The sequence below is a fragment of the Zingiber officinale genome, chromosome 7B, assembly GCF_018446385.1.
Source record: "Zingiber officinale cultivar Zhangliang chromosome 7B, Zo_v1.1, whole genome shotgun sequence".
Lineage (NCBI taxonomy): Eukaryota > Viridiplantae > Streptophyta > Magnoliopsida > Zingiberales > Zingiberaceae > Zingiber > Zingiber officinale.
The window spans coordinates 101,333,738-101,345,668 of NC_055999.1; the positions used below are offsets into that span (position 1 = coordinate 101,333,738).

Sequence of the window (11,931 nt, forward strand, 5' to 3'; positions counted from 1 at the left end):
AAATTTCTAAATCCTAAATAGAGATGAGTAGAAAACTTGATCAAATTTAATTTAATCTCGTTAGATATTATTAATAATAATAGTCTACTAACTCAATTGTTCGTTAGTTGGAATGTTATGGTAACAGTGTGAAGATCACAGGTTTTCTAAATTTATTTCTATATTTTATTGGTGTTTTAATGTTATTTTCTTTTTGACTAGAAATACTTATATGCTCAATGCATATCTAACATATTTTACAAGGATTAGTAGAAAATTTAGTTCGATTTAAAATATAGATTATTTTGATCTTGATACGTTTATTGATAAAAAATACAATACATTTTGATCTTGAGTAGTTAGTAGTTGTCTAAGTAATTCTTCATCCAAATCATATTTTAAATACATATTAAATTAGCAAACACTAGTGAGCGAATGTATTTAGGAATCATAATTAAATGGTTTATATCATTTCATTAATGGCCTATTAGCTCAGTTGGTTAGAGCGTTGTGCTAATAACGCGAAGGTCGTAGGTTCGAAACCTGCATGGGCCAGTTTTATAAGATTCCAAATATATTTGTAGTTTTTTATCCTCAACGATATTTTTTATTTAAAAAATAAAAGATACGATGGCGCGCATCTCTAATGGGCCATTCTTGAGGCCGACGGCTCTTAATGGGCCGTTCGCTCGAATATACCGCTTCCCACGTGCGCCGGCGTCGCCCAGGTCACTTCCGTTATAAAATATAGCCGTTGGCCGGCGTGTCGGCTGGACACTTTCCCTACCCGAACGGCCGAACCCGCTCCCCTCGGCCGTTTCCCCAACTATAGGAGTTGCGTGCGGACAGAGACCACGCGCCAGGGTGTCGATCCGAGCCACCAGCTGTCGCGTTCAACCGCGCCGCACACGTGGCATCTTCTCGTCCTGACCCCACCTCCCACCCTGTCCCGTCTCCCTGATCATTATAAATACCGTCGCGAGGGCTTCTTTTAATACGCAGCGTCGGCGTCTCCGACTTATCGCAATCCCCGTCGCGCGCAAAGGTCACACGCAGCCGTCCTTTGGTTTCATCGACCCCCGTTTGATACCCGCTTCGCGTTTGCGGTCCCGGCGGTATCTGCCAATAATAGATCGCGTAGCCTGCAGAGTATGAATTAAAAAGGGAGCATCCTCCTCCGTTTCATTTTTCCTATTAGTATGCTTCCTCCTCCTTCCTCCCTTAGGCGGCCTCCTCTTCTTCCTCATCACTCGAGTCCTTTTCAGCGTCGATTTCGCTTTCTTATCTTGCTTATTGGTCAGCAGCTTTTTCCTCGATCGGCTTTGGCTTCGATTTGGCCGGCGTGTGGAATTGATCGGATTCGGAGTATCTGCGCGTTGAGGCGGCGATTTGGGTTTCTTCTTGCAGTTCATGGCCTTCGATAGAATGTCGGGGGCAAGCTTGCAGGTGGGTCTCCGCAGTGGGGAGCATCGGTTTTACGATGCGCCTAAGGCTAGCAGGAACCGTCATGGCCTCCGCCGACAATACATACAGAGTTCGCAGAAATATACCGGCACCTGCAACTCTGTAGTTTCGCCCTACCCTCCATCTCTTCCGATGGATAAGGATGCAATGGTGATATCTGGCGTCCCGGAGCCAGAGGACCCAGGTCGAGAAGAGGAGGTTTCTAAGAAGACCGGGACAGTGACCGCTTCGTGTGTTAGCGCTTCTGCCGGTCATCTTTGCAACTTGGAACGTTTCTTGAAGTCAACTACTCCAGTTGTTACCGCTCGGTACCCTTCGAAGGTTTGAAAGTCTCCGCCTTCGCTTATCCTCATTTAGTTTAATTGACGTTTGATTGGTTTTCAGATGAAAATGGGAGGATGTAGGGATTCTGATGGGGTGTCTAGGCCTTATTTTGCTCTTTCGGACCTTTGGGAGTCGTTTTCTGAGTGGAGCGCCTACGGTGCTGGTGTTCCTCTTGTTCTTGACGGCACGACCAGCGTGATCCAGTATTACGTGCCCTTCGTGTCCGGCATCCAGTTATATGGTGCATTGAACAGGCCGTCGACTGACTGCAGGTAAAAGAGCTTAACAGTTACATTTTAGTTGTTATTGTGAAGAACTCGTAAGGAAACAACCATTTGGCTTTGTTAATTTTTTAGTTCTTGTTAGAAATGTTAGTTAGCTGCTCTACAAAGTTTGCGGTCTTAGTTTGGCATGGACACAGAACCCTGGGCAGCTCTTGTAGGTTGAGGCATATATTATTTCGGTAGTCAGAATGATGACTTGACTAATGTTAGCACCTGTAGGTCTCATGTCTTATATATTTTTCAGCCTCCCATTCATCAAAAAGTTACCTGTTTGATGTAAACACATGATAAAATGTTCATTTAAATGTCTAGATTGAATAAAATATGATTGAATGGGTCCATTTGTTGTCTGAATTCCTTGCCAAGAGTATTTATTGATCTATTGGATGAGTAAATGTCTTAAACAACCTACACTACCCTTCGTCGTCACCCCATAGTATCTGAAACAATAATAATTTTACTCTAAATCTTTCGTTCAAATTCTTAAGATCCTCAATTGGGTGGTAGTACTGTAAGAGTACAAATAGAAGCTACTAATACTATTAATACGGAAATTGAATGGCATACACTGTGACTTGAACTACATATATAATTTACTAAAATTATTAATTAGAATTGTCAAACTTGTCCAAATGAATGACATCTGTTGTAACTTGAAGAACTAACAGTTTATTTTAGTGTCATAAGTATAGTCCCTTCATCTGGAACTGTTTCTTTCACGTTTGGAATCAATAACTTGTTTGCTACATAACATGTGCTAATAGGTTACTAATAGGGGGCTACTGCTAATCTGAAAAAAAAATAATTAACCCACCATTGGAGTGATGCACCTGTGCTCAATGCTAGATTTTTTGCTACATGACATGTACTAATAGGTTTTTAATAGGAGCTACTAATGATCTCAATACAATTGACCTCCACCATAACTTGGAGTAGTACAACTTAGCTCGCCTTAAATCAGTTCCCACGTTTTGAGTTGATTCTAAGACACAGATTTGGTAGCTTATTCATTAAACTCTTAGCTTTTGGGAATTGCTTAGTGATTTCTGTGAATGTGTCATTGGCCATCATCTTGTGCAAAGGGAGAAAGATGTTAGCTGCTTTTTTGCAATGAGTTGTTGGCATATGCTTGCTGAGCCCTACCTCAATTATTTGTCTCCAAACTTGTCATTTCTATTGATTTTGTCTTTTTAGTAGTTCCATTTCTGACATTCAGCTATGAAAAATAATTAAATCGTGATTTTTTATTTATTTATGTGCAATATAGAAATTCCCACTCGCCTTTCATCCACTGATGCTTAATTAATTTATTTCATGATGCTACTATATCTTGTTTGAATTTTCCTATTGATTGTGGAAGGAATTTTGACATTTATCCAATTTCTCCTATGACTACTTGAATGAACACTGAGAGTCTTCATTTTGATGTTTGACCTTTTAATCTAGGAAGAATTCAATATACATTTTGATGTTTCCTTTTTTTCAAGAACTGGTAATCTTTAATTTCTTAAGACTGTCATTGTTCTTCCAATGCGTACTGGACTGTTATTTTAGATTTTTTGTGAATTGTCATGCTTCTTTGTGCTGTTAATTTAGCAGAAGACCTGGTGATGAGAGTGATGGCGACAGTAATTGGGATTCAAGTAGTTGTATAAGTAGTGACCGTGAACATGAAAAGGAGTTCAGATACTCAAAAGCATGGGATTCAGAGCATGTTGCTGCAAACTTGTCCACAAGGATGCATAGTCTCTGTCTGAGAGAGAAACATTGGGACCGACTAGAGGGATCTTCAAGTGATGATGGGGATTGGGGACATTCACAGTCTGACTTGTTGTTTGAATATCTTGAACAGGATCCACCATTTGTTCGTGTACCATTATTTGATAAGGTATGCGGTTTTGTGACCTTATGAATCTAGGTTTTTGGTTCTTTTTTCTCTGATCTTGTCTTTGATGTTCTGCCCAATGTGTTCCTACAGATCTCAGATCTTGCAAGTCATTTTCCTGCTTTGAAATCTCTTAGAAGTTGTGATCTACTTCCATCTAGCTGGATTTCAGTTGCATGGTGAAGTTTGCATTTTTTGAGATTCAGTTATGGTTTGGATTAATGAATATTGATTTTCTCTAATGTGAATTTGTTTAGGTACCCTATATATAGAATACCAACTGGCCCAACATTGAAGGATCTAGATGCTTGTTTTCTGACATTTCATTCTCTTTCTACACCAATGAAAGGTATTGTTTTAGTGTTTTATGTTCCCTTCTCTTCTACGTTCTAATTGTTCATAGATGGTACTATATTTAAGCTGGCCATGGAATATTATTAAAGCTACAATTGTTCTTCGAATTTTTCTTTTTTCAATGTCCTACACTGTTTTTGAAAATCATATCAGTACTAGTTGCCCATCTATTGTTATATATATTTAATCTGGCCATGAAATACTATAAATGTTACAATTGTTTTTTGCTTTTGCAGTATCCTACATTATCCATGGTATTCTACTAATACTAGTTGCTCAGTTGTCATTTGTTTGGAGGGAAAACCAAGAAGTGGATGGTTAACAAAGAGGATTAAACTTTTAATATTTTTCATCTTTGCCAAACAGCATCCATCTAAACAATGTTCGCCCATGATTATGAAGTGGGATGGCTCGGTCAGGTTGCGCGGCCAGAGCAGCTTGGTCGAGCCGATTGATGTGAATGGGTCAGTTGGACTAGATGAGTTGCAAGTTGAGTAGGTCAAGTGGAATGGATGTATGTGCTAATTGGGCTGATTGAGTTAGGCAACTGATCAAATTGGGTGGGTCAAGTGGGCTTATTAGACCTGGTGGGTTGATCTAGTTGATCAACTAATTGGGCGTTGGGTAGGAATTTTGGATTGACTAGGCATAAGCCTTTCAAGTTGATTGGCTAGGCAGGCAACCTGGTCAATTGAGCCGTTAAGTTGGTTGAGTTGTGTGCGTTGGTTAGGCCAGTGGAACATGTGCGTCATGTGAGCCGGTCAAGCATCTTGTTGAATTGGATTAGTTGGTGGGGCCAGGTAGGTTGGTTAGTTCTGGTGAACTGGGCAGGTTAATTTTTTTGGGTAGGCCATGTGAGTTTGTCGGGTCAATGAACTAAGTTAGACAAGCTAACTAGGCTTAGTGAACCAAGTGGGCTCAGCAAGCCAGCCATGCCAACCACTCAGGTAGCTCAAGCAGGTCAAATAGGTTGGGCAGTCTAGGCAATCTATCCAGTTGGTTCAATTGAGCCTGTTGTTCCAGGTCAGTTGGTTGGTCTGCCAGTTCAAACAGTTGTATTGGTGTGATTGAGTTGGTCTGGCCAAGCAATCTGGTTTTTGTGGACAGTCGAGCAAGCTGGACAATTGGGCGATTTGGAGTTTTGATCGATCTGTGTCGATTAGGAGGTATGGTATGAGAAGTTTAGGTCGGGTTCGTAGTTTCGATGGCTTAGGCAGGTTGGACATGGGCCTAGTGGTTGATGAGTCAGATGAGCCAAGCAGTTCGAATGGATCTGTTGAGCATGTGTAATGTACAAGTCATGGATCCCTTCATCACATCAAATCCTTCCTATATCCCCTCTACTAGGAAAACAAGCACTTCACTAGGATTGTCTCTTCAATTGGCTTCTATGTCTATGTTCTCTTGTATATCACATTTTGTGTCACCACGGGGTGCCCAGCCAAAGTTCGCTAGAGGGTGGTAGATATGCTACAATGGGGTAAGGGATCAAGTCCCGACGGACTCATGCCTTTAGGGAAAAAAATTCCTCCCACCCTATAGCCACTTGGCGGTCGGCTATAAGCTATATCGCATTTTATATTTCTTCGTTACATGATAATGATATTGTTTAAGGTCTGAGTGTACTAATCCCTCTCCTTGTTCGAATGCAGAACGTCCTACTGCTTCTGTGCCACAGGGGGTGAGTGGTCTTCCTATAGTCAACCTACCTACTTTTGGGCTTGCGTCCTACAAATTTCGAGGATCCATCTGGACTCCTAAAGGTGGAGCAGAGTTCCAACTGGTGAGTTCCCTCCTCCAAGCTGCAGAAAATTGGGTGCGGTATCTAAATGTCGATCACCCAGACGACTGTTTCTTTGCCTCACGAGGTGCCTACCGGAGATAGTGAACTCTTGAGTCTTCTGATTGCGTGCATGGACAATTATGGTGACTGTTGAAGCATCATTTTTATGCTTTGTATGCACAGATTCCCTGAGAGAGGGCATGGTATTTCTTGAGATGTCCTAATCAGTATACAAGCTTCATGGGCTTGTGCTGCACGCTCGGTAGTATTTTTGGATGATCGATGGCTACATTAACACCTGTCCTCAATTCCTGTCTTTTGCCAAGATTATCGAAGTCCTTCTGGGCAGGGCTTTGGCTTCGGTCTTGGATGGCTAATTACCAGAGGTTTCACAGACGCCTATGAAGGCCTACCTGCATAGTCTTTTTAAACTCATGTTATTACACTTTTGTTTTATAAATTATTTTTGAATCATAATCGAAGTTTTGTCCATGAATTTGAACATATTGTAAAGAAATCATTTCTAGAGATCTTGATGCCTCTTAATTTCTATTTGTGGGGTTGTAGAATGGTCCTCGTAACAATATGGTGATTTGTTTAACAAAGATAAATTGTTTTAATTCATCAAAGTATTTTTAAAATGACATATCAAGACCACTGCAGACAATTTGACAAAGACATTCATCTAAAATACTCTAGGGCTCCAGGAACAAATCAATGTAAGCGACGAGAGAAGAAATGCACTAACTGGAATGTTTATCAACTGCGATACTTCAATATACAAAGCAAACAAGCACTTAAAAAGACAACCTTCGACGAGGAGAGACTTTCTTGCTTTGATAACAATAACTAACAGGTCCCTTAGAATGTTATATATATATATATATATATATATATATAACACAAATTACACAGAAAAAGAAAGAGCAGACATGACAGCTTCAAGCATTTGCCATTTGCATTTCGGTATTTATTTTTCAGCTAATTCTGCCATTCCAACATCGCCCTCATTTTGGTGCTTTATCCATCCGCCTGTGTTAGCCCTGGAGTATTTCCAGTAGTAAAGAAGCGATGCCATCATGTTAATCAGCACAAATGCAGCTCCTGCTGCAAAGACTCCCTTGCGCAGATTGGCACATGATGTTAAATCTTTCTTGAGAAAATATCCCACATACTTTGTATGGTATGCATTTCGTGCCGATGCTGCAAGAAGACAAACTTCCGCAACAAGAAAACTTATCCTGATATAAAAGGAGGATGAGATGAGACTTCAGTAAGCAGCTTACACATGCGAGACATGTTGCAGTACAGATAGAGTGCTTAATCAACTAAAATTTTAGTTGGAGTGAGGATGCAGTTGATGAACTAGGTTATTAAACAACATTTCTAAAAGCCAATTCGTACAATCATCATCATCATCATGCCATTTGTTTATTCCAACTATTTAAAGTTAACTACATAAACTTTATTAAGTTCTATTTAAAATCAACTAAAGTATATCTTATTACATTAATTAATAATTTCTACCTCTTTTTTTTTTTTACAAATGTATTGATTGCCCTTGAACATATCTATACTATCTATTCTCCCATTTTACCATCTATTAGAGTTATATCTTCGATATTAACAAGGGAAGATATGATGAAATTATTATAATAAGGTATAGATTAACTGACTAAAATGCAGAAGAATCTGAAAAGAAAACAACACAAAATAGTCTTATTTTACAAGCCGAAATGATGGACATATAGAAAAGAACGTACAAAATATTAGTATAGCAGCAATAAAGATGCTATGATAGATGCATAACGTCATAAGAAAACGTAAAATTAAAAGGTTACTGAGTGAATTTAGGTGTAGCAACATAGATAATAAACCAACATTAAAATGGTTTAAAATGGCGAATAAATTCTATAGTTGGACAAATTGAATCAATTAAAATAGGAAGGTGAGAAGACTAAAGGTCCAAGTATTGCTAGCAATATAGTCTTAACTAAAGTCAAAGGGTGGGAAAAGATCTAAGGGCGTGTTTGGTTCAAGGTTTTTGCGGATAACCTTGGTTATCTGCCGATAACCGTTTGGTTCAAAGTTTTTCTAGATTCCGAAGTTTTTCAGCAAACGTCGTCAATCTCGACATCCGACCTCAAATCGAAAAACCTTGGGCTGCCAAGGGATTAATTCGATCATGCCTGTGTGCGTGCACAGGACTAATGGGGGTGGGTCCCACCGACCCCCGAGTGGGCCTCAACCACCCCCAATAAAATTATAATTTTTTTAAAAAAATAAAATATTATCCAATTTTATTTATTTATTTATATATCACTATTAATAATAATATTATCATTATTAAACAAAGGATAATATGGTAAAATATTACACTAGGTATATATTAAAGCCTCCAAACAAACAAGGTTTTATTGCATTACCTAAATTGAATCAAACAATATCAGATTATGTTTCATTACCCATAACCTTGGTTAACCACATAATAACCTTGAGCCAAACACACCCTAAATGTAATCAAATACAATTAGTTTCTCACTTGTGGTGTTGACACCAGAATGTATATCAAGATTGTACAAATGCTAAAAATCTTAAGTTTCACTTGTCAAATTCTTTTCTAAAATTCAGAACGACATCATTTAGTAGCATCAGGGTTAGCTTAGCAGATAAACTGCCAAATAAAACCTATTAATTTCAACAAATAATCTTTAATAAATGAAGCATATGATGGGGATACTTGCTGCTTTATTACTTCTTTAATAAAAAAGGACAGCCCGGTGCACGAAGCTCCCGCTATGCAGGGTCCGGGGAAGGATCCATTGTACGCCTTTTTGCAAGAGGTTGTTTTCATGATTCGAATCCGTGACCTTTTTAGTCACAAAACAACAACTTTACCGTTGCGCCAAGACTCTCCTTCTATTACTTCTTTAATAAATTTAAACTATTTTCAAATGGCATGGATTGACCTAGTTTCAGCATTTTAAATACTGGGTATCACACAGACGGACCATTCCACCAGGTGATTGAGCCACAACAAGAGTCCAAAATCAAAATCTTAGGCAAACCAACACATATTCTCTAAGAGAATCTTGCCTCCCACAATCTCCAAATGCACCCAAGCGTCTCCTAGGATATGAAACACTCCATCAACAAGAATTTTGAAGCCCTTGTGAAATTTCATGTCACTGTGCTGAATTAATGAAAAACCCATCTCGGAAGCCTAAGTTAGGTTTTATTTGGCCCTATTGGGTTGACTGAACACAATACCAGATTGCTATCCCTGTATTGAGCCAAACCAAGTTGTTGGAACACTGAATATCTGATTGAATCACCACCAATCAACATTACCAGAATTATATTGAAACTCTTTTGCAGTTCGGCATATTCCTAACTAATCCAATTCAAAATAAGCCTCCCTTTCTATTTCTACGTTTGCATACCCTACCAATCCTGATATATTCACAGGTCTCCTCTTCCTCCTACCATTCACAATCACAAAATCACAATAATATGTAGAAACTATCAATATATAAATAAAAGTCCAATTTTGATTCAACCTAGTAATAGACATTGCTACCTCTGGATGCATTTTAGAATTTGCCTTGAATGAAGATTCCACTTATTGCATTTAACAGCAGATATACAAACGTAGATCCTTTTTCCCCTCTTGACTTTTTAGGAAGAAAATTGGTCATAAAATCTGTGCACAATTTGTGTGGTGGTGCTTTTAGGAGTGAACATGAGAGACATCCACATCACGCCTCCATTTGTTTCTCTTTGTTTTTTCAATTGAAAAAAAAAATCCACGGTAGCAGCAAGCTGTTGCAAGACAACATGGATAAGATATATGTGAATGTTTCTCCGCAGCGTGTGTTTGTGAGTTCAGTTTGTTCTGTGACTTTATCTTGAAGAAATGTTTACTCAACAATCAGACAAATCACAAAAATCCAGTAGCTTTTCATCTAAGCACACTTCTCGATCTACAAATAGAAAAATAGTATCTCGATGTCTAGATGCGAAAATCCACCCTAAAAAAGGGTATTAATGGAGAAGAAGTAAAATTAATTCTCCAAAGCGAAAAAGGGGGAGAGAGGAGGAAGGCGAAATGGCGAATACGCACCAGGAGACGACAAAAGTAGAGATAACGCAGGTCCTGGATCCACCTGCAGCGAGACCTCCGCCACAGCAAAGACAGCGGGTGGCGGCGCTCACAGCCACCTGGGTCAGCAGAATGAGCACGAACGCTGACAGCCCGTAGGCCGTGGAGGCATCCGAATCATAGACGCAGTACGTCCTCTCGTCGTACTTATCGACCACCACCGTGCCCTAGATCGCCACCACCAACACCATCAGAAATCAAAAAAGAAAAAGAAAAAAAGTGAAGGCAACGGAAGGGGGCGTACAGTGCTGCGGCGCATCTCGGCGCCGATGGCGAGGACGAAGGCGAGGGCGTAGACGAAAACCAGGGCGACGGCCACCGCTATGGAGAGCACCGCCATTGACGGTCACACCACCGCCGCCACCACCACCACCACCACCACCGTTCGATTGCGTTTGGTAAAGTTGGTAAGCTTGCTCTAGAAGCTGCTTTATGTAATTATGCCTCAAATAGCGGCACGGATCGTGATCCCGTCGGATTATTATCCGTTCCTGCTCCAATTAATCTCGCGCTGTGGAGGGGGTGGACCGGTGGAGTGTACTGACTACTGAGTACTAACTACTGAGTGGAGTGGGGGTGTCAATTCATAAAGACTAATTATTAAATTAAATGGGCAATGTTTCTAAAAACTTAATTTACATTAATGCGCCGCCGACTTATATTACAAAAATTATAAAAAATACATGTGCGTGTGTGTGGAGATTTGATATGCTAAATGACACATTATGTGTAACTATGAATGGAATTTGATGTTGATTATTTGACGTGATCAAAATTTAATTTTTTTTAATCTCTCTCATATATATGTAATAACTTTTCTCTCTAATTTACATACAACAACTATAAAATTCTCATTTCTCTCTCATCTGATTACATGCAACAATCATTGTGCTACTAATTTTAAAGGTGATATAACTGCTACAACATTGTAGCAGCTACTATACAATAGCGGCTACACGTTGTAACAGCTTCTGTATAGTAGCTATTATAACGTGTAGCAGTGTTATTGTGTAGCTACTATGTTGTAGTAGATATTGTACCGTTGTAACAGCTTCTGCACCGTTGTAGTAGTTACTGTACCGTTGTAGCAGCTACTACACTATTGTAGTAGCTTCTACACCGTTGTAGTAGTTACTGCATACTAAATGCTACAAGTTGTAGCGGCTACTGCATTGTAAAGGTAGGTCCGCTACCTTAGCGACCCCCATTGTGCCAGTTCCATGGATATGGAAGGAGGTTCATGTAGGTACACAAGTAAAGCAGCTACTGCATTGTAGCTACTACAAGTTGTAGCAGCTACTGCATAGTAGCTGGTACAACGTTGTATCATCATTACCACAATAATTTTTTTGCATGTAATAATAGGAGAGAGAAAATAAAATTTTATTTTAATTTAAAAACAAAAAGAGAGAAAAGTTGTTACATGTCGATGAGAAAGATTAAAAAAATTAGATTTTAGCCGCATCAGATAGCTCATGTCGAATTTTCTTTACGGTCACGCATAAAACATCGCTTAACATATCAAAAATATATATATATATATATGTTAGTTTATTGACATAACTTTTCATTAACTACATGATTATAGCTGTTATTGCGTATAATTTTTTACACATATAATGATGCAATTGATATGTCCTCCTACTAATAATTAAAAGATTTAAAAGATTTTTTTTCTCATCGAAAACGGACCTAA

The 11,931-nt window shown here is 39.1% G+C and overlaps 2 protein-coding genes and 1 non-coding gene across 5 annotated transcripts; 2 read left to right on the forward strand and 1 right to left on the reverse strand.

Annotated features, from left to right (window-relative positions):
• Positions 1-460: 460 nt before the first annotated feature.
• TRNAI-AAU lies at positions 461-534 on the forward strand. Its single transcript has one exon. It is a non-coding gene; the product is annotated as a tRNA-Ile (tRNA).
• Positions 535-981: 447 nt separating this feature from the next.
• LOC122006551 lies at positions 982-6,603 on the forward strand. 3 transcript variants are annotated; one of them, XM_042562100.1, is made up of 7 exons: positions 982-1,128; positions 1,284-1,764; positions 1,828-2,039; positions 3,648-3,939; positions 4,030-4,115; positions 4,194-4,285; positions 5,943-6,603. In XM_042562100.1, exons 2-7 carry the CDS (start codon positions 1,390-1,392, stop codon positions 6,173-6,175), a joined length of 1,290 nt encoding a protein of 429 aa, XP_042418034.1. In that variant the 5' UTR covers positions 982-1,128; positions 1,284-1,389; the 3' UTR covers positions 6,176-6,603. The 3 variants fall into 3 exon arrangements, with proteins under 3 accessions (XP_042418034.1, XP_042418033.1, XP_042418035.1); XM_042562099.1 differs by lacking the exon at positions 982-1,128 and having other exon boundaries at positions 1,137-1,764; XM_042562101.1 differs by lacking the exon at positions 982-1,128 and having other exon boundaries at positions 1,138-1,764; positions 3,651-3,939.
• Positions 6,604-6,793: 190 nt separating this feature from the next.
• Positions 6,794-10,669, reverse strand: LOC122006552. Its single transcript, XM_042562102.1, has 3 exons — positions 10,480-10,669; positions 10,197-10,402; positions 6,794-7,314 (listed from the first exon to the last, which is right to left on the reverse strand). The coding sequence occupies exons 1-3, from the start codon at positions 10,573-10,575 to the stop codon at positions 7,044-7,046; spliced, it is 573 nt and encodes a 190-aa protein (XP_042418036.1). The 5' UTR covers positions 10,576-10,669; the 3' UTR covers positions 6,794-7,043.
• Positions 10,670-11,931: the final 1,262 nt, after the last annotated feature.

Excerpts from the sequence above, each read along its gene's own strand:
- LOC122006551 (XM_042562100.1), top strand. The coding sequence starts at position 1,390 with ATGGCCTTCGATAGAATGTCGGGGGCAAGCTTGCAGGTGGGTCTCCGC. Across the intron at positions 2,040-3,647 it reads AGGCCGTCGACTGACTGCAG|CAGAAGACCTGGTGATGAGA; the intron begins GTAAAAGAGCTT and ends CTGTTAATTTAG. Across the intron at positions 4,286-5,942 it reads TCTTTCTACACCAATGAAAG|AACGTCCTACTGCTTCTGTG; the intron begins GTATTGTTTTAG and ends GTTCGAATGCAG.
- LOC122006552 (XM_042562102.1), bottom strand. The coding sequence starts at position 10,575 with ATGGCGGTGCTCTCCATAGCGGTGGCCGTCGCCCTGGTTTTCGTCTAC. Across the intron at positions 10,403-10,479 it reads CCGAGATGCGCCGCAGCACT|GGCACGGTGGTGGTCGATAA; the intron begins GTACGCCCCCTT and ends GTGGCGATCTAG. Across the intron at positions 7,315-10,196 it reads TCTACTTTTGTCGTCTCCTG|GATAAGTTTTCTTGTTGCGG; the intron begins GTGCGTATTCGC and ends CTTTTATATCAG.